General features: G+C 53.5%; 1 protein-coding gene across 2 annotated transcripts in view; it reads right to left on the reverse strand.

Annotated features, from left to right (window-relative positions):
• Positions 1 to 26955, reverse strand: part of PLXNA2 (plexin A2) — a 143596-nt gene that overhangs the window by 11635 nt on the left and 105006 nt on the right. For both annotated transcript variants that reach the window (XM_071450326.1, XM_071450325.1), the window contains exons 13-26: positions 26083 to 26234; positions 22231 to 22348; positions 21503 to 21639; positions 18184 to 18351; positions 17592 to 17685; positions 15651 to 15890; positions 15337 to 15480; positions 13950 to 14184; positions 12596 to 12738; positions 10175 to 10443; positions 6297 to 6363; positions 5596 to 5742; positions 4630 to 4789; positions 4164 to 4267 (exon numbers count right to left, since the gene is read on the reverse strand). In XM_071450326.1, coding sequence (XP_071306427.1) covers positions 4164 to 4267; positions 4630 to 4789; positions 5596 to 5742; positions 6297 to 6363; positions 10175 to 10443; positions 12596 to 12738; positions 13950 to 14184; positions 15337 to 15480; positions 15651 to 15890; positions 17592 to 17685; positions 18184 to 18351; positions 21503 to 21639; positions 22231 to 22348; positions 26083 to 26234 — 2178 coding nt within the window. The remainder of the gene's footprint in view (positions 1 to 4163; positions 4268 to 4629; positions 4790 to 5595; positions 5743 to 6296; positions 6364 to 10174; positions 10444 to 12595; positions 12739 to 13949; positions 14185 to 15336; positions 15481 to 15650; positions 15891 to 17591; positions 17686 to 18183; positions 18352 to 21502; positions 21640 to 22230; positions 22349 to 26082; positions 26235 to 26955) is intronic.

Genomic DNA, 26955 nt, shown 5'->3' on the forward strand with positions numbered 1-26955 from the left:
TGAGAATCTCAAGAATTGTTGTGATCCAATTAAAGTAACAATGCAGAGGGAATAAAGGGGCTGTAATAACGTTATGGGCCATAAAACATTCCTATTAAACCATTTTTTATTTTAGCAATTTTTACGAACTTTAAAAGTTTGATTTACAGCGGAGCAAGTCATAAAGCCATCTTTCAGGGTATTTAATTGTTATCCCTTTACTGCTCCAGAGAAGGAATTAAACACTGGGAAGTCAAACTATAAATGAACATTAGCACTAACAAGGTTTCGTTACAGCAGATTTTAGTAGCCATGTTTAATTTTATCCTCCCTATAAATCTGGTAGTCACTGGAAGTTTTCTAACTTATTCCCCTTAATTAAGGAGCTGCAGGTTTCCAGGGAATGGGCCTGAGGAGCTTTTAATTTTGAACTTGTGACCTGTGGTGCAGCACAGTGAGGGAGCACAGAGCCACCACGTCTTGCCAGGGCTCAGCAGATGCTTTTTAGAGGCTCAGCACAAAAGAAATGCCTCTTCCTGCTGCAGGAATTGCCTTTTGGGGCTAAACCATGCATTATCTGCCAGGACTCTGGAGATGGACTCAGCACTGACCCCATGAATGGAGGTTTTGGCTCCCCCAGCAGCTCCAGGGGTCTGTACCCTATCTGCAGCACCAAGGTGAGCTGCACACAATGACCTGTGCTGCCTCCAAGGCTTTGGGCTCCATCCAGATGAAAGGTTTCATGGAAATCCGAGTTCTTATTATTGCTGGTGATAGTGGAAATAATAGTTACTTGTGTTTCACGGCACAAAAGTGAGATTTTTCTAAGCAAAACACTCCAAACACCTCCATAATTTCCTTTGCTGCTCCTGCCTCACTTCATCCAATTTATTAAGCCAGTGGAAGGAGTGATCAGTGCTGATATTATTTTCTTGGGCTGTTATTAGCTTCCATTTCAGCTCCATCTCACCAGGGAGAAACCCGAGCCCGGGGTGCTCCAGTGCCGGATCCATTTCCACCAGGGCTGTGCTTTACTGGGAGAGAGGCACTAAAAATTCCACACACACACACAGAAAGAGCCCTCTCACTCAGTAAATTTGGTGTGGAATGGCTGCTGTCAGCTCAGCCCCAGCAGCTGCAGAGCAGCCTCAGGTGGAGCACGCGTTTGTGCGCTGCCACAGCACCCCCGGGACGCGCCCCGGGCTGCCTGGCTGCTCTACAACTTTATAAATATTCTGATTATTCTACGAGCTGGAAACACGGGGCACAAAGCACCTTAAAGACAGGGAAAGGGAAAGCTGGGCAGGGGGAGGAGGGAGCCCAGGCCTCGGAGCTGTGTCTGCGCGGGGCAGCGAGGGCACGATGATGATTCCAGCTCCGCGTCCACACCACCCTCGCTCCCTAAGCCTCATTTTCCACCCAAACCTCCCCTTTCTCCTCCTAATTTTTCATTTAAAGCAGCTTCCTGGTCTCCTGGCCTCTCCAGACTGGAAGGGGCTGACAGGTATTCATGCTCTGCTGCCTCTGAGTTAACCCTGCGTGAGCCACTGTAAATCATTCCATATGAAATTCAGGGTTTCATTTTTCCTGAGTGAAACTACACGGGGTAGGACTCTCCCATGGAGTTTAATGGCCATGAAGCCAAAAGGATACTGCACAAATGTAATACAATTCCCTGCCATGTGTAACAGCTCTGGAGAATTAAACAAAGAATTACACTTATTTAAGCTACACATCTATTTTTATAAATGAAGAAATAAGCAGGAGGTGCACAGTTCTCTCTATAATTTCATAAAGTGGTTCAAAACTATTAGAAAGGTGAACATTTCTCTTTAATTCCAATTTGGGTTTTGAATGTGAAGGCTTCCCATGAAAAATGCATTTGATCAGTTATTGTATTTTTGTGATTCTAATGTAGAAAACAAAAGCAGCGAAATCCAACACCCAGGTGTGGAGCTGGGAAACCCTTGGGATTAAATAAATAACCAACCTCGGGGCACGGTGAGGAGGAGGAGGAGGAGGAGGAGGAGGAGGAGGAGGAGGAGGAGGGTGCTTTGGAGCCCTGGAGCTGCAGGAATGGGGCTGTGGGGAATGGATCCTGGGAATGAGGAGCACCAGGAGGCTCCTGCAGCACCTGTCCAAGGGACACACCTGGAACCTGGGCTGAGCATCCCCCAGCACCACCTGCAAACGCAGGGATCTCCCTGCCTTCAGAGCAGGATAGAGACAAAACAGCTCTGCATAAAAAATGGGCAGGGCTTTGCAAAGCACTTTTCGCTTCTTTCCTAGAAATCATCTTTACCCTTCTTCTGGAAATCCACATTTATTTTAATGGTTTGAACCACACCTGGCTCATGTGTCACACTCCTGTTAAATGCTGAGAGCATGTGGAACCCCAGTGATTTTACACCCTCCTAAAGCTGGGACTTTACTGTGCAGTCCTGGAACATCTGTAGGTTTGATACCTAATAAAAACTACTCGGACAGAAAAAAAAAAAAAAACCAAACCAAAAAACCCTAAACTGGTAAGAATAAAATAAAATTTTAAATAAATAAATAAATAAATAAATAAATTTAAAAATTATTTTTATATATATATTAATATATATAAAAATACATTTATATATAATATATATACTTTTATATAATTATATATATATAATTTAATATATATATTATATTTTATATTATATATATATAATTTTATATATATATAAAAATTATATATATATAATTTTTATATATGTATATATATATATATATATATATATATATATATATATATATATATATATATATGAGTTAGTTTTTGAAATCCTGTCAAAGCTCGCCTTGACAGGATTTCTGCTGCAGTGAAAAGAATTTGGCTTCTCTGTAATGCCTGAGAGAGCTCAGCTGGGCTGAGCAGAGCTGAGGCTCATGTCCCTACCTGGCTGGGTGTCTGGCTGCCAACTCCTCCCTTCTTCCAGAGCAAACCTGACATTCAAATGGCAGCAGGAGCTGCAGCATCCCGAGTGCTGCGAGGATTTTGTTTATTTTAAGGGGAAGCTTTTGGCTCAGGTTTTCCCACAGGCTCTGGAACAGAAGTGCTCCCTCCCCCAGCATCCAGCACACATCAGACAAGCACAGCTTTCACTTGTGACTTCCTGACGATGACTTTTAAAGATCAAGGCATAATAAAGTCGCGCTGCTTCCCTGCATGTTGGTTAATCCCTTGCAACTGTCAGGTAAAACAGATTTTTAGGAACAATGGAATTAATCTGCGCAACTTCTCTGACATTTTATGGTAATCTGTGTTTAAATCCTGCGGGCTGCTTGGAAAAGTTGACCCTGGAGGTGCTTTTTAACATGCACTGTGCATATTGATGGCACTCTCCTGCCTGGCTCCCTGATTGCAGGGCTCCTGTCAATACTGGCTCCCATTCAAGTCCCCCAGCGTGAGTCAGGCTGATGGACTGGAGATGCTGGATAAACAGGGAGAGATGCCAGATTAAACACTAAACACTTCTGGGGAGGTGGTGATGGACAGGAGTAGGTTACAGTCCCAATTAATGCACTTATCCTGTGCTGCAGACAGGCTGGGAGGGAAAGCCTTTGATTCCCTGCAGCCAAACCTTCCTCAGCCCCCTCCTTGCCTCTCTTCCCATCTTCTGCTTTGATTCCCTCCAACCAAACCTTCCCCAGCTCCCTCTTTTCCAATCTTTCACACTGTGAGGAGCCCTTTCACACAGACTCTGCCCTATCCAGAAGATAAAGATGACAAGAATTTCTTAGGCCTTCTCACCCACCCTGTGTGAGCATTTCACTGCCTGGCTCCACTTCTCTTCCTTTGTTCCTCCCCTGCTGCACTCCAGGCTGCCCCAGACCCCAGACCAAGTCCTGAGCCCCCCGTGCTGCCCTCCCCAAGCCCCTCATCCCCAGCAGTGCCAGCTCAGCCCCTGCACTGCTCCCTCTGCCTCCCTCCCACGGCTGGCAGGTTCAATTTAGCCAATTTTCAACTCTGCTGCTTCCTTTGAGCTCCGTGTCAAGGCTGCTTTCCCCCCTAATGCTGAAGCACATGGAACCCTTCTGGTTTATCACACAGGCTGTCTGCCTGGGCACAGGAGGCACTGGGAATTGGGTTCCTGTTGCTCTTTTCCCCGCTGGCAGCTTGCTGGGGGCTGTCAGTGGGGCTGCTCCCTCACCTGGTAGTGCACCAGGGTGTTCAGGCGCTTCCAGTCGCCCTCGATCTTGGTGGTGATGTCCTCATCCTGCAGCACCACGCGGGCAATGCGGCCCTGCCGCCACTCTGGGGACAGGGAAAGCCACGGTCAGAGGGTGCCAGCCCCACCAGGGATCCCCCTCAGCCCCTCTGATCACCCCCAGCCCCACCAGGGATCACCCCCAGCCCCTCTGATCACCCCCAACCCCACCAGGGATCACCCCCAGCCTCTCTGATCACCCCCAGCCCCACCAGGGATCACTCCAGCCCCTCTGATCCCCCCCAGCCCCTCTGATCACCCCCAACCCCACCAGGGATCACCCCCAGCCTCTCTGATCCCCCCCAGCCCCACCAGGGATCACCCCAGCCCCTCTGATCACCCCGGGGATCCCCCCCAGCCCCTCTGATCACTTCCCTCCCTTTCTCCCTCCAGGCAGGGCAGCCCCTACCCAAATCCATGTCCACAGCTCTGGGTCTCTGGGAGTAGGGGACGTTTTTGTACACAGCATCCAGGATCTTCTCCTTGACCTGGGTGATGGTGTCGCAGTTCAGCACCTTCACGGGGATCTCTGGGCTGTTCTCGTTGTCTGGGTTCACGCAGTTCAGGATCTGCAGGAGGAGAAGCACACCATGCTCTGAAGGAGAGGTGCAACCACGTGTCACAAAACACCTCACTGCAGCCCTAAATGCATCCCTGCTACTGCATCTGTGATATTTACACAGTTACTGCTGAGAGAGGGGCCCTGGATGTCCATTCCCACTGGCTGCAGGAGGGCAGTGCCCAGAGCACAGGGAGGTAAAGCATTCCCCTCCCACCTGAGGGGAAATGGCAGATTTGTCTTTACAAACAAGCTGTGGGGCTGCTGGTGGATAAAACCAGCACTGGGAGAAAAAAGAAACGATGGGAAGGATTCCAGTGATTGATGAATGAGAAAAGGTATTTGCTTTTACAAATAAACTTTAGGTTTGATGATAAATGAAATTAGACATTGAAAGATGAAAGAAACAATGGGGAAGGAAAAAACCCTAAATTCCATAAGAATTAAAAGTTAAAAGGGAGGGCTGTACATTAGAGGGGAATCTTTGGTATCAGGTGTTTTGGAAAGTCTGTACCTTTCAAGTACCTCAGAAAAGGGGAAAGAGAGAAGGAAATGTGGCCAGAAATTGGGATAAAAAGGGAGGCTGCATCCTCCAAAAATGTGAGAGATCCCAGGAGAATGCCCCATGGCCTCTCCCTTTATTGGAATAAAGCCAAAAAGGACTCCTCTGTCTCCTTTTTTGGACACAAACCTCTGGTGTCTGTGGATTCATTTTCCTGACACACCTGTGACCTGGGGCCACACCTGGCTGGGACACGTGTCCTCATTGCCCAGCACAGCCCAGGCAGGGCCCTGATCCCTGGATTTGTCACTCACCAGGGTCTTGTACTCGATCTGCTGCCGGATGAGCTTGTCCTCGCTCAGGGAGTACCGCGCCTCCCCCGTGATGGCATCGATGGGGCCCTTCTCCATCTGCTGCTTGATGGCACAGTAGAGCATGAACAGGGGCTCCCCAGCACATTCCTGCACCACAGGAGGACACAGGGCTCGCCAGGGGGAAGGTGCCTCCCCTCCTGTGCCAGCCCCGGTTGGATTCCCCCCAGCACAGGCTCAGCCCCACGGGCTCAGCCCTGAGCACATGAGCAGCCCAGCAGCTCCTGGAGAGCTCAGCCAAAGCCCTGAGCTTCACTGCTCCATGGCTGTGTTGTCTTTGGCAGGGTAAATCCCTGCTGAGCCTTTATGGCTGTAAAAAAATGGAATTTGAGATCTCGATCTCACCACTCACTCCCCTGGAGTCAGTGGGGCTTCCAAAGCCGCAAATGAAGTTAAAACTATGGAAGCTGAGGCATGAAGATGTGAGAATTCCCCCCAAGTACCAGAGAGGTGTAACAGAACCTCCTTTAGTGGGAATTACTCGGGGAGACCTGAGGCTTGGGGGAGGCTGTGAGCACGGAGCAAATTTCCACCTTTCCCTCCTTGCCACTGCATCTCTTGGAGCCTGATGGAAGAGCTTCACCCTGCCGGGGTGTTTGGAGGCTGAGAGAGCAGAGCAGGATCCCCGCTCCACCTCTCCTTACCTTGAGGAACCTGTGCAGCAGGAAGGCAAACCAGTTGGTCAGCATCTTCTCGGCCACAGACTCGGTCCTGGGGGAGGCAGGAGGGCAAACATCACACACGGAGCCCAGAAACTGCGCCCAGGGCAGCAGCAGCGCTGTCCCTGTCCCTGTCCCTGTCCCAGCCTGCTGGGGCCGGTGACAGCCAGCCTGGAGACACTCAGCTCCCCGCACGTGGCGCAAATTACAGCCCGGCTCAGCCACTCGCTGGGATTTACAGCAGCTCCCGGCAATCAGGGACAGCCGAGTGACAATGGCAGGGAAATTGCAGCTTTCTCCGCAGTCCCACCCAGTGTCCTCTCCCCGCATTGTGCCCGACATTATCTCTAATTTAAATACAATGGCTCCTAATGGCAGCTTTCAACGCTGCCTCTGCGGGGCCCCGAGGTTTTGCTTAAAGCTCCACAGCCCCTTTTCCTGGGATGGGATGGGATAACGGGATGGGATGGGATGGGATAATGGGATGGGATGGGATGGGATGGGATGGGATAATGGGATGGGATGGGATGGGGTGGGATGGGATAATGAGATGGGGTGGGATGGGATAATGGGATGGGGTGGGATGGGATGGCTCTGGTAGTCGGGAGGTGTCACAAATTGGAGCCCCAGCCTCCAGTGCAGGGGAAAGCTGCTGTGACCATGTCCCTGGCCAGCTGTGACCATGTCCCAGGCCAGCTGTGACCATGACCATGCCCACCTGCGACCATGGCTTGGCCTGGCTCATCCTTCCCCTCATGGACACCAGGATCTGGTCCAAATTCCAGCAAGCAAAGAGGGATGAATGCAATTCCCTTCCCTCTGGGGGCTGACCCCTCTGCCCTCGCCATGAACCAGGTCACCTCCTCCCCGACCTGGAGAGGGTCACATCTCACCCCAGCCCCTTTTTCCCTGTTCTTCCCTTTAAGTGAGGGGCTGCCTCTTGCTCTCATTCCCCACAGCATTCCAAGTGCTTGGAATTACAAGCACACACCAAAGAAGCACAGGGCTTGATTCCAAAGCCAGGCAGATCAAAAATAAACAGGAGCCAGAGATTTCAACAAACAAAAACTGACACCAGTCGGCCAACAGACCTGGGGTAACATCATCCATCATCTCCTAGGATGGCAACATCTGTCAGGAATTCGTGAAAATGTCTCCAGATCCCCGAAGAATTTAAGGCTGAATTGATTAACTGCCTAAAAATTCATCCTACAAATTGACACTCACGTCGTTCTCCTGTTTGAAATATTTCAGGCACCCAATTAAAGAGAAGAAGCACCAGCACCCTTCCAAACAGCCCTGGAAAATGGAGAGGCACTGACACAAGCCACAGACGAGGTGAAAAACTCAGAAAATAACACATTCAGGGCTTCAGGGGGAATATTAATTTAATAAACTACTTTGTTCATAGAATATTAAATGAAGAACTAGCAAGTCTCCCAATTAGCCCTCCCTGTGAAGCTGCTGTGTCCTCTCCCTGTGGGCTGCTCATGACACCAGCTCTGCAAAAAGCACTGAAAAGTGGAGGGACAGAGAAGGTGGGGAATTTTGCAGGGAAGAATGGGATGGGATGGGATGGGATGGGATGGGATGGGATGGGATGGGATGGGATGGGATGGGATGGGATGGGATGAGGTGGGATGGGATGAGGTGGGATGGGATGGGATGGGATGGGATGAGGTGGGATGGGATGGGATGGGATGGGATGGGATGGGGTGGGATGGGATGGGGTGGGATGGGATGGGATGGGATGGGATGAGGTGGGATGGGATGGGGTGGGATGGGGTGGGATGGGATGGGATGGGATGGGATGGGGTGGGATGGGATGGGATGGGATGGGATGGGATGGGATGGGGTGGGATGGGGTGGGATGGGGATGGGTTTTTGCAGTGTCTCAGTCCTGGGGACAGCCAGCAGTGGAGTCAATGCTGGGTTCATCCTCACTGCCCTGTGCTGGTGGAGAGGGGCAGCTCTCACCCTCCCTGGTGCTGGGAAGGCCTGCATGGAGCATCCCTGCCCTCCTCTGCCTTGCAAATGGGAAACTGCCTCACAGCCCAGAGCCTGGCCTTTCTCCTACACACAGAGGGCTCTGCTGAGCCCCCAAATCTGCTGAGCCCCAAATCTGCTGAGCCCCCAAATCTGCTGCCAGGTTTTGAGCTGCCCCTACCAGCGCCACTCCGTCCCACCACCAGGCTCTGGATGCTGTTAAGAATCTGCTCCAAAAATAAAAAATAAACTCCTGGAGATTGCCAGGGCAGAGGAGAACCCCTAGACTTGGGGGAAACGCTCCTCATGCTGACCACAGAAGGAGGGCACAGCACAATCCAGAGATGATTTTCCAAAGGAGCCTGACAAGAGCGCCCAGCCTTGGCTGCTCCGGCAAGAAAACAAAGCTAAACAAAACGAGCTGGGAGAACCTAAAGAATAAATATGTGTTTTATTAATTCTCCCTGCTCTGTGTAGGTCTCCAAACTGCTGTTGCCAGCAAGCAGAGCAGCTGTTTGATTTAACGTCAACTTTCTTGCTGTCTCCCGCGAGGGGCAGCCGTGGAAGAAAGAGAGAGGGGAAAGCCAGGAAGAAAGAGGGAAAGAACTGAGTGTCAGTTATCAACTGCTGCCACCAGAGAGCTCAAAACGTTTTGAAAAATAGTGTTTCACTTCATGGCTGATCACTCCTTATTAAGTCAGAGCAAGGAGCTCCAGGCTGGGCTGGGCACAGGGTTGGGACAGGTCTCCAGGCCAAGGTTTAATAGGACCTGGAGTATCAGGACAAGGAATAAAGCTTTTAGACTAAAAGGGAGTAGATTCAGACTTGATATAAAGCAGGGATTTTTACAAGGGTGGTGAAACACTGGCTGAAATTGCCCAGATTGGTGGTAGATGCCCAATCCTGCGATTCCCTGTGCAATGGGTAAATCCTGGTGCAGGACAGACAGCCCAAAGGATAGACAGCCCAAAGGACAGACAGCCCCCAGCCCTGACTCCTTGCTGGCTGTGCAGGGAGGAGTGGGCACAGCTCTTATCACCATCCCTGCGTTTTTTGGAGCGCCAGGAAAAGTCATTATTGATGGCTGAGGCAGAAGACGCCTTCCCAGTGACTCGTCAAACCACGGGGGAAATTAAGGCGGCTTCCTTTGCCAAGATGAGTTATTGCCTCCGCAAACACAGCCAGATTTAAAGCAATTTCCTGTCAAGTATATTCATTGTGGCTGCAGGGACCCCTGAAATTTTCCTGGAGCTGTGAAATCCTCCCCTCTCTCCAGTGTGATGCCAGCAGAGCCCCAGCACAGCCCAGGGGCAGCACTGGCCAAGGCCAGGCTCTGCAGGACCTCCAAGGATGGGGAGAACAGGGGCAGCCTTTTCCTTGTGCCCGCTGTTATGCCCCACATTAATGCACATTTTTTCCCAATTTTCTTGCTGGCTCTTCCCAGCTCTGCCTCGGGTGAGTTGCTCAACCCATCCTGAGCTCATGGCCCAGCTGTGGCACACGAATGCTGCTCCCCAGCCAGGCAGAGCCAGAGGATGTGGTCTGAGACCCTGTCCAGCCATCTGTGAACTCCCAGAGTGGGGCTAAGCCCCCGTCCTGGAGACAGGTGAGGAAATGGATGGAGAGCAGCAATTCCCTTCCAACACCCTCCAGAGCCCTCAGATCACAGAATCCTGGAATTATTCAGGTCGGAAAAGACCCATGAGATCATCAAATCCAACCTGTGTCCAATCCCCACGTTGTCAACAAGACCAGACCCTGCAGCGGCTGCACCACCTCCCTGGGCAGCCCCTCCCAGCCCTTTCCATGCAGGAACCCCTCCTGAAAGCCCCACCAGGCGCCCTCAGGACCCATCCCCTGCCCGTGCCCGGCCTCACCTGCGCAGGAGCAGCTTGGGGTGGTTCTTGTTCTCCAGGTTCTTCTCGATGAGGTCGGAGAGCAGCTGCTTGAGGACGTCGGTGGCGTACTCCAGCTTGCCCTGCAGCCCCGTCATGATCAGCGAGGCCACGTTGCCGCGGTCGCGCATGGAGAAGCTGCGCTGCAGCTCCAGCGTGCGGATGAAGGTCAGCAGGAACACCTTGTTGTTGATCAGCTGGGCAAAGAGCTTCAGGGCCTTCTCCACGCTCTGCTGCCCGTTCCCCTGCACCTGCAGGAGGAGATGGTGGCCGTCAGCTGTGGCATGGAGGGACAAGGGACAGCGGGGCAGCGCTGCCAGCACCAGGGTGGCCCTGCCAGCATCTCAGGAGCAGGGAATGGTTTGGGTGGGAAGGGACATAAAAATCTACTCATCCCACCCTCTGCCATGGTAGGGACACCTTCCACTGCCCCAGGGTGCTCCAGCCTGGCCTCAGTCACTTCCAGGGATCCAGGGGCAGCCACAGCCTCTCTGTGCCAGGGCCTCCCCACCCTCACAGGGAATAATTTCTTCCCAAGATCCCATTAACTCTGCCCTCTGGCAGTCTGAATCCATTCTCCCTGGTCCTGTCCCTGCAGTTCCTATGAACAGTCCCAGCTCCAGCTCTCTTGTCACCCCTTCAGACCCTGGAAGGTGCTGGGAGGTCTCCACACAACTTTATTTTCTCCAGACTGAACATTCCCAACCCTCCCAACCTGTTCCAGCCTCCTGAGGAGCTTCCTGGCCTCCTCTGGAGATGCTCCTGCAGTTCTATGCCCTTCTCACATTGGGGGTATCAGGATGGTTTAACCCTGGCTGCACCCTCAGGATCTCAGCATCCCTGGATGTGGTTTCTGGTGCATTTTGAGCAAACCTCCCCCTGCTCAGCTGCCCTGAGCCCTGGCTGGGAGCTGCACCCTGTCCACACCATAAAGCAGCAGCCTGGAGCCTCAAGGCCCCAGAAATGACACCCAGTTCTGCTTGTTCTGCACAAAAAGTGACACTCTTGTAAGTAAATTAAATACTAATTTAGACTATTGCTTTATTATGGGCCAAGTGTAAAAAATTAATTGAGGCTTTCAGCCAGTTGCGGATTCAAGTAATTCATTACAAGTGAAAATGATGAACTGCACGAAGCAACTCTTTACCAAACCATCTTGGAGAGTTATGTATTGGTTTTACTAACGTTACATAATTAAGCAACTGTGTAATTGGCAACACATTTATCACTTCTGCAATTCTGTTTTTCATGAGTAAAAAAAAAAAAAAAAAGCATTCATATTTGTTTGCTGGAGTGTCAGCTTCTTTGGCAACTCCAACAGCAAACATAATGCATGGAGCTGGAGAACTCGGAGCAGGAATGGGCTGGGAGAGGCTGCTCCTGTTTTAGAAACACCACAGCAACTGCTGGGTGCTGGTGGCTGAGGAAAGAAACCCAAATTAATGCTTTAATTGTAGGTAAAGCCTTCCTGGTTAAAGGAATCCAGCCCTAAAGCAAGCAGGACTCCTCCCTCCTACATCCAGCCCTGGTCTGTGTGGAGGATTTCAGGATTTCAGGATTTACTGGGGCAGGATCCCAGTGCCTGAAAAGCTGAGCACATCCCACGGGGAGGATGGCAGCTCCATCCCAGGGTGGGCATGACAGCCCCATCCCAGGTGTGAGGTGATGTTTATGAACCCCATCCTATTTCTGGTGAGCAGGGCCCGTCTGCCAGGTGCACTGATGGAGCCCTGTGCCTTCCCAACTCCTCTGTATTCCCAGCGAAAGCTTTTTGTGTATTTTTACACATCCTGGTGGGAAATCCAGGGAGATGGAAGCGCTTGCTCGGAGGCTGGGATGCCTGGGCATTCTCCTTGCCCTCCTGTGGACACGCGAGGGAACAGCAGCAGGATGCTCCGGGCAGGATGCTCCAGGCTCTCACCCATCCCCTGCCTCACCAGGGGACTTTGGAGCATTTAAAACACACCACGACTGCTCTGCCCTGCTCTGCCGCTGCCCTAGAGCGATGTAAACCCCCATAAAATAAAAATAAACCAACACCAGGGAGGAGAAGCTGAAAGGAATCTGGCAATGTGGGAGGAGATAAAACTCCAGGCTGGGAGTTACAATGAACCCTGCTGACCCCAGGGCATCCAATGACTGTTCACAGGATGGGTTGCATCTTTTGTCAGGGGAATTTTTTAGATTGTAATAATTGTTTTTATACTCTTAGTCATGTTCCCCTGTCTAGTTAAGCGCATGCAGAAGCCCATAGGGGAGTAAGAAAGAAAAGGGGAGCTGGAGCATCCCCCGAAGCTGGATCACACCTGTGGGGTGTGGAGCCCTCAGGGCGCTGCAGGGCTTCCTGCTGCCGTCCCTGCGGGCTCGGGGGAGCCTGGGGAGCCGGGCCAGGGCGGGGGTTACCTCCAGCTCCCTCAGCACCGGGTGGTCCTCGATGCCCGGGAACAGCACGCGCATGGCGTAGGTGCGGTAGTCCAGGTAGGGGATCCCCGAGCGGTCCAGGTCGCTGGTCAGCTCGTTGATGTCCGTCTGCAGCTCTGCAAAGGCTGCTCAGGGAGAGAAAGGGGCAGAGCTCAGCTCCAGGGCGCTCTGGGCAGGGCTGGCTGCCCTCTCCGTGGGCACGGCAGGAGGGGCAGATCAAGGAAAGGTTCAGGTCAGAAAAGACCCCTGAGATAACCGAATGCAACCCATGTCCAATCCCCACGATGCCAACAAGACCGGCCCCAACAAGCTCAGCACCCCTGGAGGCTCCATCTCAGCAGCCCAGGGTGGGAGAGCAGGCTGTACTCAGAGCAGAGACGGAGAACAAAGCTGTGGGTAATTTGTATGCAGTTCACACCTGTGCACACACACCTAAAACACCTTTTAAGGCTGCGCAGAGAAACAAGGATGTGTTTTCATAACTTGCTGCCTCCCCTATTTTCCTTTCTTCTTGTTTTCCTCCTCTATCAACAGTTGGCAAGATAATCAAATCTGATGCAGATCAAATCTGAGCTGCTGCAGGGGTCAGGAAGGGATTTATTTTCCTCTCCTAACACCGTGTTGTACAGCTGGATGTGTCTCCTCCTGTTCCCTCTCCAAAGTGTGACACGCTGGCTCAGGGAAGCCTCTGTACCCCAGCTGGGCTGTGCCAAGATGAATCTGTGCCTTCTGAATACATCTCAATTTTTGCCCTGTGCTTTCAAGGCTACCCTTTAAATCGGCTGAACAAATCCAATGCAACTCTCTCTCTCTCCACTATGAAATGTGCAGTTATTTATTTTACTTTGATTAAGCCCCTTCCTGGGTGGGAGGAGCAAGAAACAACAGCAGCACCCCCCAAAATCCACCTTCACCTGCGGGGTGAGGAGGGCTCAGCTGCCTCCTTGCAAGGGACAGGACTCGCCCATGTGGAAGCTCTCAAGCAGCAGCTCTGCATACTCCAAATAACACCCGAAATTTAGGCAGGATGCCTAAGCAGGATCAAGCTCTAATCCCATTCTCTGCACATCAGAGCCGTGTCTGCTGCTCACACGCTGCGGGCTGCCACCCTCCCGCAGTGGGGCAGGCATGGGAACCCCCAAAAATCCCACAAAAACCCCACAAAAAACTCACCAAAAAACTCACAAAAACCCCACAAAAAACCCCACAAAAACCCCAAGGAGCACCCACAAACTCCCCTCCAGCTCCCCGCTGCACTCCCCGGGGCACTGGGAGAGCTGGGACCCCACCCATGGAGCTGCAGCCCCCAGGGCCCCCCAGCCCCAGCAGCACTGACCCTCCTTGCACTCCAGGGCCACTCGGGACTCCAGGTTGTCCATCTGCATCTGCAGCCTCTTGAGGGTGAGGTCGTTCTCGCGGGACTTGCGCTTGTAGGCGATGAGGACGATGATGACGATGATGAGGAGCAGGGAGCCGCCGGCCGCGATGCTGACGATGGCGGGCAGGGTCAGCAGGCTGTCAGAGACGATGCTCACCGAGCCAGGGGAGAAGGTGACCCCCCCAACACGCACCTGCGGGGCACAGCACAGCTGAAGGCAGCTCAGGGCATGGCCCTGTGCCAGAACCCGCCCTGCCCACCACAGGGCCCTGCAGACCCCTGGGGAGCACTGAGCCACCTCTGCTCAGGGGCAGAAAACCCCAGTTGCCTTCAAACACAGAGGGGGCTGCTTGTGAGAGCACGGGGAGGCTTCAAGGGATGATAAATGTGCCAGCCCTTCACTATCTGGGCTTTGTTCTTATTATCTGATGGCTCCATTTGACTTTCATTTTATAAGCTTTCAACTCCTTTTCGTAAAGCGTGGACGTTAACAAGCCCCTGATCATTCCACTGACAAGAAACCAGAGTGACTGCAAGGGCAGAGCAGAGAAGGGAGCAGAAACCCCCACCTGAGAGCTGTGGAGCAAACAGGCTGGAGATGACATCAGGACAGGCTTTTCTTGGATGTGCCCTGGCCGCAGATGTGAGCAGCTCTCAGCCAGGTCAAGCTGCTGGGAGTCACACTGTGATAATCTGAATATGTTTTGGATGCTGAACTTCAAGGGAAATAAATCACAATTACAATCTCATTTGGGCTCTGCTCAGGCAGTTCAGCAGCTGGGGCTTGGTCTGCAGGAGCAGCAGAGGAAGCAGCAATGCCCAAACCCTGAGCAGAGGGAGGCACTGAGGGCTGTCCTGGATGAGGGGGTTGATCCAACCACTCCAGGGTTCAGATGTTCCTGGCTCCTGCTTCGGGAAAAGGCAAAACCTTTCCATCCACTTGGCAGCTCAGGTTTGCCTCTGTGGCTGATTAACCCCTCCAGGAGGGAGAACACTGGGAATGCTCTCAACTTCATCCACAGGAAGGATGGCACCCAGTGCCAAAGGCACTGCCAGGAAGATTTGTTCCTTCTAGAAGGCTCTGAGGGGCATTTTTCCTTCTAGAAGGGAGTGACTCTGAGGGAAGGACAAAGTCTCTCCATGCTAATCCACATCAATATTTTAAATTTCCAATCAGACACCCATAAAATGGAAAATCCTGCTGGGGATTGTGGATCCGAGAGTCAGGGAGCTGGAGAAGGAGGATGAAGGGTGGAGAGGAGAGGGGAAGGGGATGCTGGAGAAGGAGGATGAAGGGTGGGGAGGAGGGGAGAAGGGGATGCTGACAGGACGTGCCGTCTCTCACCATCACTCTGTGCTGCCCGGTGAGGGTGGGGGGCTCGCACAGCAGCTGCGTCTCGGACACGGTGACGGCGCAGGGCGTCTCCCCGATCAGCACCGTGTAGTTGAGCTTGGCTCCTCCCGGGGCGGGCGGGCACAGGTTCCTGCCCTGGGGACACGGGGACACAACACCGGCAGAGATGCAGCACATTCCTCCAGCTGCCAGCCCGTGCAAACAGCGGGGCTCTGTTTAGGGCACCCCAAACTCCGCAGAAGAAAGAACCCCCCTCCCTCCCGGGGGTTTTGGGGCTCCCCGAGGCCGAGCCAGGCTCTCCCTACCTTCAGGATGATGGGGGAGCCCGGCTTCTGCTCCAGCACCCCGGTGGAGCTCAGCATTTCGAAGGTGGGGTCGGGGTAGTAGATGAACTTGGTGTCGTTGTAGAGCAGCAGGGACTGGACGTTGTTGAAGATGAAGCCGAACTCGTCCGGGCGCTCCACGGCGTCCAGCCCCGGGCGGTACTCGGCCGTCAGCGGGGGAGCCAGGCAGGCCAGGGCCGTGGAGTTCAGCACCTTGCACACCTGGGGAATGGGGACACAGCAGGGAACACTGCCCTGAGCACCACCCTGCACACCTGGGGAAGGGGACATGGCAGGGAACACTCTGCTCTGAGCTGGCCATGGCATTCAGCACCTTGCACGCCTGGGGAATGGGGATTTCAGCAAGGAACACTGCCCTGAGCACCACCCTGCACACCTGAGGAATGGGGATTTCAGCAAGGAACACTCTGCCCAGAGCACCACCCTGCACGCCTGGGGAATGGGGATTTCAGCAAGGAACACTCTGCCCAGAGCACCACCCTGCACGCCTGGGGAATGCTGTGTTTTCAGCAAGGAACACTGCCCTGAGCACCACCCTGCACACCTGGGGAATGCTGTGTTTTCAGCAAGGAACACCCTGCCCTGAGCACCACCCTGCACACCTGGGGAATGCTGTGTTTTCAGCAAGGAACACCCTGCCCTGAGCACCACCCTGCACGCCTGGGGAAGGGGGTGTTTTCAGCAAGGAACACCCTGCCCTGAGCCGGACCCTGATGCTCTGGTGGATGGGAAGCCCACATGGGTTCATGCTTAGCTGGGAATGTTTAATGCAGTCCTGATGCTCCGTGGTCTCAGAGGTCTTTTCCAACCTTGCTGATTCCATGAGGCATTACTGCCATGATTTGGGGTAATTTGCTTCTCCTCCAGCCACATGAAGGCACTGGGTAGAGATGGAGGGTGAGCCCAAAATGAGCCGTGTTTCAGTGGAGCTAAAAGCTCTCACAGCAGCTCTTACTCATTTTTCTTTATTTTTTTTCCCATTTCTTTCCACTTTCCTCCTCTCCAGCTCTGAAGCAGACCCATAGGGAATACCAGTTCCCTGCTGCAAATGGGTGATTAGAGGCCATTCCCAAATGCCATCGAGGGGAGGGAACGGAGCATGTGACACTGGTGGGCAGGAGGGAACATGAAGGTCATCTCCTGCTGGGCTGAGGACACCCACAGCTCCTGCAGCCCTCAAAGCAGGGAAATCACTGATTTATGGGGCTCTTGCCTTGTAAAGCAGCAAGAGCCCAACCATTTGGCCTCTCTCCATAACTGAAAGATTTAATTTCACTCCATTTTGTGTCTTCAGAATTATTTTTGTAGCACTGTAACTGCAAGTGCTAGCAACAAAATTAGATGTCTTTTTAAAAAGAGCTCAGATGAAAAAGGTCTTGAGGGGGAGAAAAGGAATAGGAAAAGACCTCTCAGTGATTTGCCCTTTCCATGAGAATACAGACTCAGTCACAGAGATCACTGCATAGAAACAATATATTTCAGCTTTACTTGGCCAGAATAATTTCTGAAGTCCTGGAGGTTCAATTCTGACTTGTAGCACATACAAGAACCTCACTTAGTCCCCATTTAGCTGGGGGTTCATCTCAGCTTCTCACTCATGGACTGAAAGAACACAGATAAGGGAAGGAGGCAATCTCACATTCTGTGTGTCAAATTCCCTCTTCCCAGTGCCCCCAGCTTGGGGGAGTGCGGGAAATACCCCCAGAGCAGCTTTTGCTGTGCCAGACCTGCCCAGGCAGGCAGCAGTGCCCCATGCAGGGGTGCAGGAGGCAGCAGTGCCCCATGCAGGGTGCAGGGGGATGCTCCCTGCCCAGCTGCAGCAGTGCCCCATGCAGGGTGCAGGGGGATGCTCCCAGCTGCAGCAGTGCCCCATGCAGGGCGATGCTCCCAGCCCCTACTCACGTTGATGAACTCCTTGCCGTTGTGCTTGACGCGGATCCGCGGCTCCTGGATCACGTCCAGGTTGGAGCCGGTGACGGTCAGGGGAGTGTGGCCGCTGTGGGAAGGCAGGAGAGGCTGATCAGGGCTGGGCTGGGCCCCAGGGGCCAGTAGGGTTAGGCTTGAGAGGATGGGTGCAGCCCAGGGCTTTCAGCAGGGCCCTGTGGTGTGACAGCTGCAGCCATCCTGCCCCTGACATTCCCTTTTGATCAGCACCAGCTCTTTCCTTTCTAGGTGGCTGCTGGCTTTGTGGTGCTCCAGGACCACAAGAAGGAGCCTCTAAGGAGCAGTTGTGCCCTTCTGCAGCAGAGGGGGCGGTCTGGGCTTTGGTTGAGCCCCCAGACTCCTGGTGCAGGGTCTGCTGTGGCTGCCTGGCTGGACACAACCTCCTGTAACCCCAGGTCTGAGCTGTGCTGAATGCAAACCCCAGAAATGCCCAGCCCTGGCCTGTTCAGGCTGCTGGGAGGGATGTGCATTCCCAAACAGCCCCTTTTTTGGCCTGGGTGTGTGCTGAGGAGCCCCAGGGCAGGCGAGAGCCAGGGAGGTGCTGTTTTACCTGGCGATGCTCCACTCGGGCTCGATGTGCTGCACCCTGGGGTCATCGATGTACTCAAACAGCAAAGTTCTCTCCAGCTGAGCCCTGTCCACGCTGACAGAGACCTGAACAGCCCCCAGGCCGTGGGCTGAGGGCGCTGACACACAAACAATCTCATTCATGGATCGCCTGCACAGGAGGGAAACGGGCACTGTTAATGGGGTGGTGGCTGTGAAAAGTCCTGTGGCTGCTATCTGGTACCTCATTCCTTTCTTAAAAATATATCCCACTTACATAGTTCCTCTTTTAACTACAAAAGTTACCTTTTTAACTACAAAACTGCATTTATCACAGCATTAAAATGTTAATACAGCACTGCTAATCAATACAACAAAATACATATGGTAAATATCTGCATAGAGCCATATAATATGCACTTTTCACAGTGGTGTAGGGGCAGCAAACAGCCTTGCTCCTGTCCTGGGGCAGCCCATAAAGGGCTGAGCCTACAGCCAGCCCCACACTGGCACCTGGGAAGCTGCTGAGATGGGCAGGAGGGTTTGGCATGGAAGGAAAGGTGGGGAGCTCTGCCCGTGGTGGGAGCAGTGCAGCCCCCCTGGAACCCCTCTTTGTGCCAAGCCGCAGCTCCCACATCCCCCTGAATCCGCTGCCGTCTGCTGGGCGTGTGAAAACAGATGGCTGCCTTTTCAATGGGATGCATGAGCTCAGTGAAAAGCCAAATTCTTCCCCTCCCCAGCCCAGCGCACACACGAGGCTCTTGTGAGCGGCACAATGAGCAGCCCCTGCCTGGGAAGGGCCGTGGCAGTGGCAGAGCTGCCTCGGCTTTGTCTCCCCCCAGAGCGGGGTGACCTCGGCTCGGTGCTGCCTGGCTGGACACAACAGACCATCTGCTGCCACCAGGGCCCCAGAGAAGGTGCAGGCAGCCACACAGTGAGGCACTGCCAGAGCACAAAGGCGCCGGTGGGCGGAGGGATGGGCAAGGGGAATGGCATCTGAGCATCCAGGACAGAGCTGGGAGGAACCACCCGGCTCCACGGGCACTGATCCTACAAAAAGCGCTGGAGGCACATCTCTGGCACGTCCTGCACGGCCACCTCTGGCTGTCCTTGGTGCCCAGACCTACCCCAGCTCACTGGAAAGTCAGTACTGTGGCTCCTTTCTGTTTTCTGTGGCTCCTTCAGTTTTGGGTTCCCCCAGGGGAGAGGGCAGGCAGGTCTGCAGCACCTCACCGCCAGTCTGGTGCTTAAATCAAAACCTGAATGGGCGACCTTCACCACCCTCACCATCCTCAGGGCCTGTGGAGGTGCCTGGGTGGCCGAGGCTCAGGTACAGTCCCTGCTCTGTTCCCAGCAGAGCTCTGAGCCAGGGGGACAAGGTGTGCTCCCTTCTCGGGGTCCTTACACACCCCTGCCCTCTCTAATGGGCATTCAGGAGGACATGGAACAGCAGGCACCACAGTGTTCCCAGCTCACACCTCGGCCCTTCCACCCTCTCACCTGAGGGGACAGAAACAGCCCCCTGAAACACCTCAAACATCCCCCTGAAACACCTCAAACATCCCCCTGAAACATCCCCTGAAACACCTCAAACATCCCCTGAAACACCTCAAACATCCCCCTGAAACATCCCCTGAAACACCTCAAACATCCCCTGAAACACCCCAAACCAACTGCACTGGCCATTTCTGCTGATGCAATAACACATCCATCCCTTCCTGCCCTGCTGCTGCTCCTTTTCCTATCCCCACTTGGTTTTATCACATCCACCTTGTTTAATGTTAGCCACAAAGGCTTCCTCACGTGAGGATCTGGATTCTCCGGGGTGATTCTGTTCAGGGCTCCTGCCCTGCTGCTGCCCACCCGTGCCTGCCCAGCTCTGGCACGGGCTAGGAGTGATGCAGGGCTGCTGGCAGAGCAGCTCCCAGCTCCCTGTGATCAGCTAATTAGCTCTCTGTGCTATTATTGTGTCGTCATGGTGAATCTGCCCACTCCTCCGATCCGAGAGGGGAGAATGGGGGAAGCTGTAATTAGAGGGAATCTCATTAGGAGCTGCTTCATCTCGTCAGGCTCCCCCACGCCCTGGAGTACAATTGGAGTTCATTGCCTCAGAGCAGTCCCAGGCATGGCCCCAGTGAGGATGGGGCACTCAGCCCTGGCTGAGGTTCCTGTCCTGCTGCCATCAGAACTCCCAGGGAATCCAAAACCCCTCCAGGTTCTGCAGCTCAGCAGCTGCAGGTTGCCTGAACAAAGATCAGGTGTTTATTTAAGGGATGATATTCCAGGATGATATTCCAGGGCTGCCCCCACACCTCTGCTGTTCCCCGTCCCCATCTGAGGCAGCAATTTGGCACCTTTGTTTGGGATGTGGAGGAAATATTGATGGATCAGTTACACTGCCTAACACCCGGAGGGCTGAGCTGCGCTGGAAGGTTCTGGAATGCCCTGGGCACCATCCTGGCATGGATCCAGAGCAAGCCCTGCTGATAACCCAATGTGCTCCCACACCTGAGCACCCACAGCTCCCACACGCAAGAACCTCTCGGGCTTTTGGATGAGAAATTCACCTCCAGGGATCTCTGCTCTCCCAGGAGCTTCCTCAGCTCCTCCTGGGCAGCCTGGGTGAGGATCTGAGGCAGAATCCCTTTGGATGCCAGGCTGCCACCCAGGCTGTGCCCGCCCCAGCAGGGTGGGCAGGGCTGTGTACTGGTACACACAGATGTAAACCAAACATCTCTTTTTTAACTAAGCCCCAGGAAAACCCATTAAACCCTGCAAATGTCAACTCTGTGTTTACACTGCTGGGGAAAAAGCAAATTTGCCATGGAAATCCCAGCAGAGATTGATGGCTGTGCAAGTTCCTCAGCAGGAGGTGTGAGCAGACCCTTGCCTTGCTCTGCCCTGAGGATCCCAGACCATTTTTAGGAGTTTGAGGCACCTGCAGCAGTGGCTACAATAAAAGCAATGCAGGTCTGTGTAAAGAGAAAGGAGAGATTTCATATAAATGCTCCATTTTCTTCAGAGCAGCCAGGTTGGGGGGCAGGTGACCAACATAAGCATATTTCCATCCCAGTGGTGTTTCACTGTGATTTTCAGAGCAGTTACCACTGGAACAGCATTAAAATGAAATAATGAACAGCACTGACACCGATGAATCCCTCCCTTGCCATGCAAGCCTCCATCACAATAAAAGAGAAGATGTTTTCATGCAATAAAGGAGGCAGCCTTAGGGGCTCCCAGATGGATTTTTGCACGTTCAGCTCCAGCAGATCCGTACTGGGATGGGAGCAGGGGGTGCTGCAGGAGCCTGGGCTGTCTCTTACTGGAGGAATTCGCAGGTCTGGTTCCCCAGGAGCACGGAGACGCGGCTGCCAGCGCCCAGGTGGTGGCCAGAGATGGTCACCATGGTCCCTCCCGACTCCGGGCCACGGCTGGGGCTCAGGAAACTCACAGCTGGAGTCTGCAGGGAGGAAAGGACAGCTCAGGGCCCCTGCTGCAGCCAGGGAGCTGCTGGGGGGGCTCTGACAGGGCAGGACATCCCTGGAGCAGCCCGGGGTAGTGGAAGGTGTCCTGCCCATGGCAGGGGTGGGACAGGGCCTTTGAGGATCCCTTCCAACCCAAACCAATCTGTGATTCCATTATCACTGCTCTGGGGGTACAAAGCTGGATACGAACACTGTGGGAGCCCTGGTTAGTCCAGAGTGAGCTCTCAATCCTGCAAGGTGTGCTTGTTGAGAGAGCCACCAAAAACTGAGCAACACCAGGGGAAAGCCCCAGAAAAAAAACAGCAATTCCAGGACTGTCCTCGGGAGCTGAAGCCCCTCTGTGTGCCAGGCTCAGCTCCACGGGACACAAGTGCTGTCCCCTGCAGGACACTCACCATGAAGAGATAGTGCTGCGCTGACTTGGCCGTGAACTTGGGCACCAAAAACTGAGCAACACCAGTGGGGAAAGCCCCAGAAAAACCCCCGCAATTCCTCTGGAGCTGGAGCCCCTGTGTGTGCCAGGCTCAGTGCTGGGCACACACGTGCTGTCCCCAGCAGGGACTCACCACGAACACATAGTGCTGCGCTGACTTGGCCGTGAACTCGGGCTTGCACTCTCCGATGCACAGGAGCACTGGGCCGGAGCTGATCCCTGGAAGCGCCTGCCCCATTTCACAGACGATCCTGGAAGCACAAATGCCTCAGTGGAGCTTTGGCAGGAGGTGCCAGCAGTGCCCTGCTCAGCTCCACGCTGCCATTATTTCTCCTTTCTCTCCTCCCCCCCCCTCTTTAACTTTGATATCTGCCTCTTTGGAAGGAGTTAATTACTGAGTCTATTTTTACCCTGTGTAGTAATTTAAAGGAAAAAAAATCAAAATTAGACATAATTATTACAAGCTGTAAACTCCAGAGCAAAGCAGAGCACTAATGGCAATATATTAGCCAGTAGCAAAGTGAGTGCGAAGTCCTCAGAGTAACAGATGAGTTCATTAAGGGAACAGCTCACACTGCAGACTCCCAGTTAATCACAACTGGAGAAACCTGCTGGGGGATGATCGAGACAGCCCTGGAGAGCAGCTCCTGCTGGGGGACAGGGCTGGCTGCCACAAACACACTGGTGCTGGTCACAGAGCTGGTCCCTGTGCTCCTGGTGTGATGCAGCTCAGCCCCGTGGGCACATCCTGAGGCTGGCAAAGCTGCAGAGCCAGGGAGAGCAGCTGGGGTTCACCACAACTGATGATGATGAACAACCCCAAAAGCCCAGGGCAAAGCTGCAGGGCCAGGGAGAGCAGCTGGGGTTCACCACAACTGATGATGATGAACAACCCCAAAAGCCCAGGGCAAAGCTGCAGGGCCAGGGAGAGCTGCTGGGGCTGACCGTGGCTGCTCACTGAGGATGAACAACCCCCAGCTCTCAGGGCACAGGGGATGTGTGACACCAGCTGGGGATGGGATCAAGTGGATGCCAGGCATGCCAGCAGGTCTGGGGGAGGTTTTCAGAGGGGCATCAGCTGGCAGGGCTCTCCAGATGGACCTGCATGCTGCTTGCTGCCACAGCAATGCTGGGAGGATCAATTCGAGAGCATCCCTGCAGGCTCTGGGAAGCTGAGGGTGGGAGGAACCTGCCCCAGAGTGGGAATCTGAGAGGGGGATTGGCCTCAGGGAGGAAAAGCTGAAGGCAGGGGTGACCTGCCTGAGGCAGGAGGTGCAGCTCCATCTCTGGGGGATCTGACCCTGGGAGTGGGAGCAGAGAAGAGCCAGAGCAGCCTCTGCCTGCTGAGGCTGAAGGAGAAGGGAGCTCTCCCTCCTCTGCCCATCACACACGAAGACAGAAAAGGCCCCAGTTTGGGGAGGCAGTGTTTGAGCTGCCTTCAGCAGCAGTTAATTCACTGCAAATAAAAAATAAAATAAACCACGAAGACTGAAGGAAAAAAAGAAGCTGCTGTGCACAGGTGATGCCAGGAGGGCCTGATGAAATACACACATGCTGGTAAAGAGCTGGAACGTGCACGTCCTCGTTGCTGCACATCAAAAGGGGCTGCCTGGAGAGACTGCCTTTGGAGAGCAGGGATTGAAGCCTCTCAGCTCCCAGCCTTCCTCTGCCACGTGCTCCTCGCTCTGCCTTTCAAGCAGACATTGCCCCTGCACCTCTCTGCCTGTTATTCCTTCACCTCCTCCTCCTCCTCCTCCTGCAGACTGGCAGCGGGCAGAGGAGCCCACTCTGAGCTCGGGGCAAACAAAGCCTGGGGGTGGTTCCTGGCACCCCAAGGGCAGGAGAGGAGAGGGGAGGTTCTCTCTGCCCAAGGAAACACCAAACACTCAACTCCAGCAGCTGCAGCCCAGCCCGGGCAGGGATGGGTGTGGGACAGGGCACCAGTGACCGGGCACACCTGGTCCCGAGCCCTGCTCAGAGCCAAATCCCCAGCAGGCACCTTGTTACAAAATGATGCATTCGGCGGAGCTGTAGGGTGCTGATTGCCGGGCTAAGTGGCCCTTTCACCAACATTAACCTAATTGCTGGCTGATAGATTGCGGGGCTGGAGCATATGGCAGAGTCATTACAGTCCTGGAATTCAGTCTGCCCACAGAACCCTTAAGAGGGTCCTTTTATCTGTATTCATCTTTAAAAGGCAGCTCTCATGCTAACGCTTGCTGTTATCTGCCCAGGGTAAATGTTTTAATGATGTTAACAAACTTTGAAAGCTCAAGAGCCGTAATTAGAGTCATGATTATAAAATCAGGGTTTCATACCATCAAAGGGGGATAATTTCATAATCTTCCATCCTTTATTTGAAAAATAAAATATAGCAAAGTACTGCTCAGCAGAACAGCCCCAACTGCTTGCAGTGATGGGGTATTGGTGCCATCCCTGAAGCAGGCCCAGGCACCCTTCACCCCATGATCCCAAATTCCATCTGCACTGCCCCTCGCTGCTCCAGAGGGGTCAGCAATGCCCCTCCTGCCTTACAGATGGGCAAAGAAACGCCAGGAATGGACAAAACCCAGCCAACTCCACCACATGCTGCTGGTGATGGGTCCTGGGCCTGCTGGGGTCTGAGTGGGAGCCACCGAATGGGTTTCCCAGCAGAGGAAAATGAATTTCCCAGCAGAGGATGAAGCTGGGGCAGATCTGTGCTCCTGGGACCACCCATGGGACCTTGGCCAGCTCCACACTCACAGTCCTACTGCCCAGGCCACCACCCTGGTCCCAGCAGGAGGTGACACAACCCAAGAGGAGACATCACCTCTTTCTCCTGTCCCACGCAGCACAGATGTCCCCAGACACCCCCTGAGCACCGCGGCTCCCCCAGCCCAGCCCAGCCCCGAGCGGCTGCCATGCCGAGGGGTTCCTTTGCCTGTCCCCTGTCCCAGGCCTGCTCTCTAATTTCGGGCTGACATTTTTCTCAGTGAAACAAATGGATTGACTGCAGGGGAGCCCGCTCGGAGCGCGGGGCTGTCAGCGCCTCGCCCGCCTAACAAATGGCAGCTGCAGCCTTGGCGCCGGCGGAATTCCAAGTGGGATGGGGAGGCAGCAGCAGCAGCAGCAGCAAGGTGCTCATCAGCAAAGGTGCTTAGCCAAGCAGGAACCGCGGTGTGCAAGGAAACAGAACATTTAATGCAAGCTTAAAGCGCTGCTTAACCCCTGCAGAGAGAGTCCAGAGTGTGGGGATGTGCGGGGATGTGCGGGGATCCCTTCCCATGCTCCACAGTCCTTCCTGGCGAGGTTTTGGCCTCCTGAGCGTTGGCTGGAGGTCAGGGAGTGTGGGAATCTACAAAATCAGAGGGTTTGGGGAAAGCTGCAAGATGCAGGCCTCAGAGACAGCAGAACTGTGAGCAGAGCCATGCAGCAGCCATGAGATTGGTCAGCAGAGAAATGATTTAAACTGTAGAAAAGCAAAAGCAAACAGAACAATGGTCTGTGTATTAACACTTGTCTGAATAGCTCTCTAAGCTACAGAAAAATTTATCTAGTGAGGTATTAAGGAAGTTAAAGCTTAATAATGGAGCTCTGTGCGTTGTGTTTTAAGGCTTACAAGCAGGTATTGTATTCGAAATAAGCAAGCATTGTTTAACCAAAGGTACCTGTGCTTTTAAGTGGTTGGATAGAACTACTGTCAATGTGCTTTTGCTTTGTGTGATTGGTCAAGAAGCTTATAAAGTGAGTTGTAACATTAAGTTCCTAGTCTGCTCCCTAGAACGTGAGCTGCTGGCATCTTCCCGTTGTCATAATCACATAATGAGACTGATGCTGGAAAATCAAACAGCTCGAGGCAGTTCCACAGCAGCCCCGTCCCGTTCATGTCTGTAAACAGCCCCCAACCAGCATCAAGGGAGGAGCTCTGGGGGTGCCCAGCCCCGGGGACAGGTGAGGGGACAGGTGAGGGGACAGGGGAGGGGACAGGGGAGGGGACACTCACTGCTCGGCCACCACGTAGTGCTCGGGCAGGGGCGTGCACTGCACCCCGGCCACCTGCACGCCCTGCGCGATCTCCGAGAAGTCCAGGCCCAGGTTCACCCCACGGATGGTCACCCTGGTCCCTCCTTCCGGGGGCCCCGACACCGTCAGGATCTGCAGGGAGACAGGACAAGGTGAGGACATGGGGTGGTGTTTGAGGGTCCCCAGGACGAGGTGAGAATCTTGACTCCATGTTTCAGAAGGCTGATATTATATTATATTATATTATATTATATTATATTATATTATATTATATCATATCATATATCATATCGTATCATATCTCATATCGTATCAATAATATCACAATGATATATTAAACCTGTACTAAAAGTAATAGAGAGAAAGGATTTCATCAGAAGGCTAGAAAGGAATGAATAATGAAATCTTGTGACTGACCAGAGAGTCTGACACAGCTGGACTGGGATTGGTCATTAAATAAAAACAATTCACAAGGAACAAATCAAAGCTGCACCTGTTGGTGAGCAGCCTCCAAACCACATTCCAAGCAATCAGATCATTATTGTTTCCATTGCTTTTCTGAGGCTTCTCAGGAGTAAAAGCCTAGCGAAAGGATTTTCATGAAATATCTCAGTGACAGTGACATCCCCACCACGCCCCTTCTTCAGCCCCATCCCTGGTTTGGAACCTCTCCTGCTGCTGCCAGACCAGCCAGGGCCACCCCTCATGGCTCTTCTGGGTGTCCTGGAGGAGCCCAAGGATGCTGAAATCCACCCAAGCCCTACTCCAAGAGAGGACTCCAAGGTCCCTGAGCTGGCCAAGAGGAGTGGGCAGTGCTATTCCCAGAAATCCTTGCAGAAGGACACACCTGGCT

The sequence above is a fragment of the Agelaius tricolor genome, unplaced genomic scaffold (assembly GCF_023055355.1).
Source record: "Agelaius tricolor isolate 1412-34295 unplaced genomic scaffold, bAgeTri1.0.p SCAF_30, whole genome shotgun sequence".
Classification (NCBI taxonomy): domain Eukaryota; kingdom Metazoa; phylum Chordata; class Aves; order Passeriformes; family Icteridae; genus Agelaius; species Agelaius tricolor.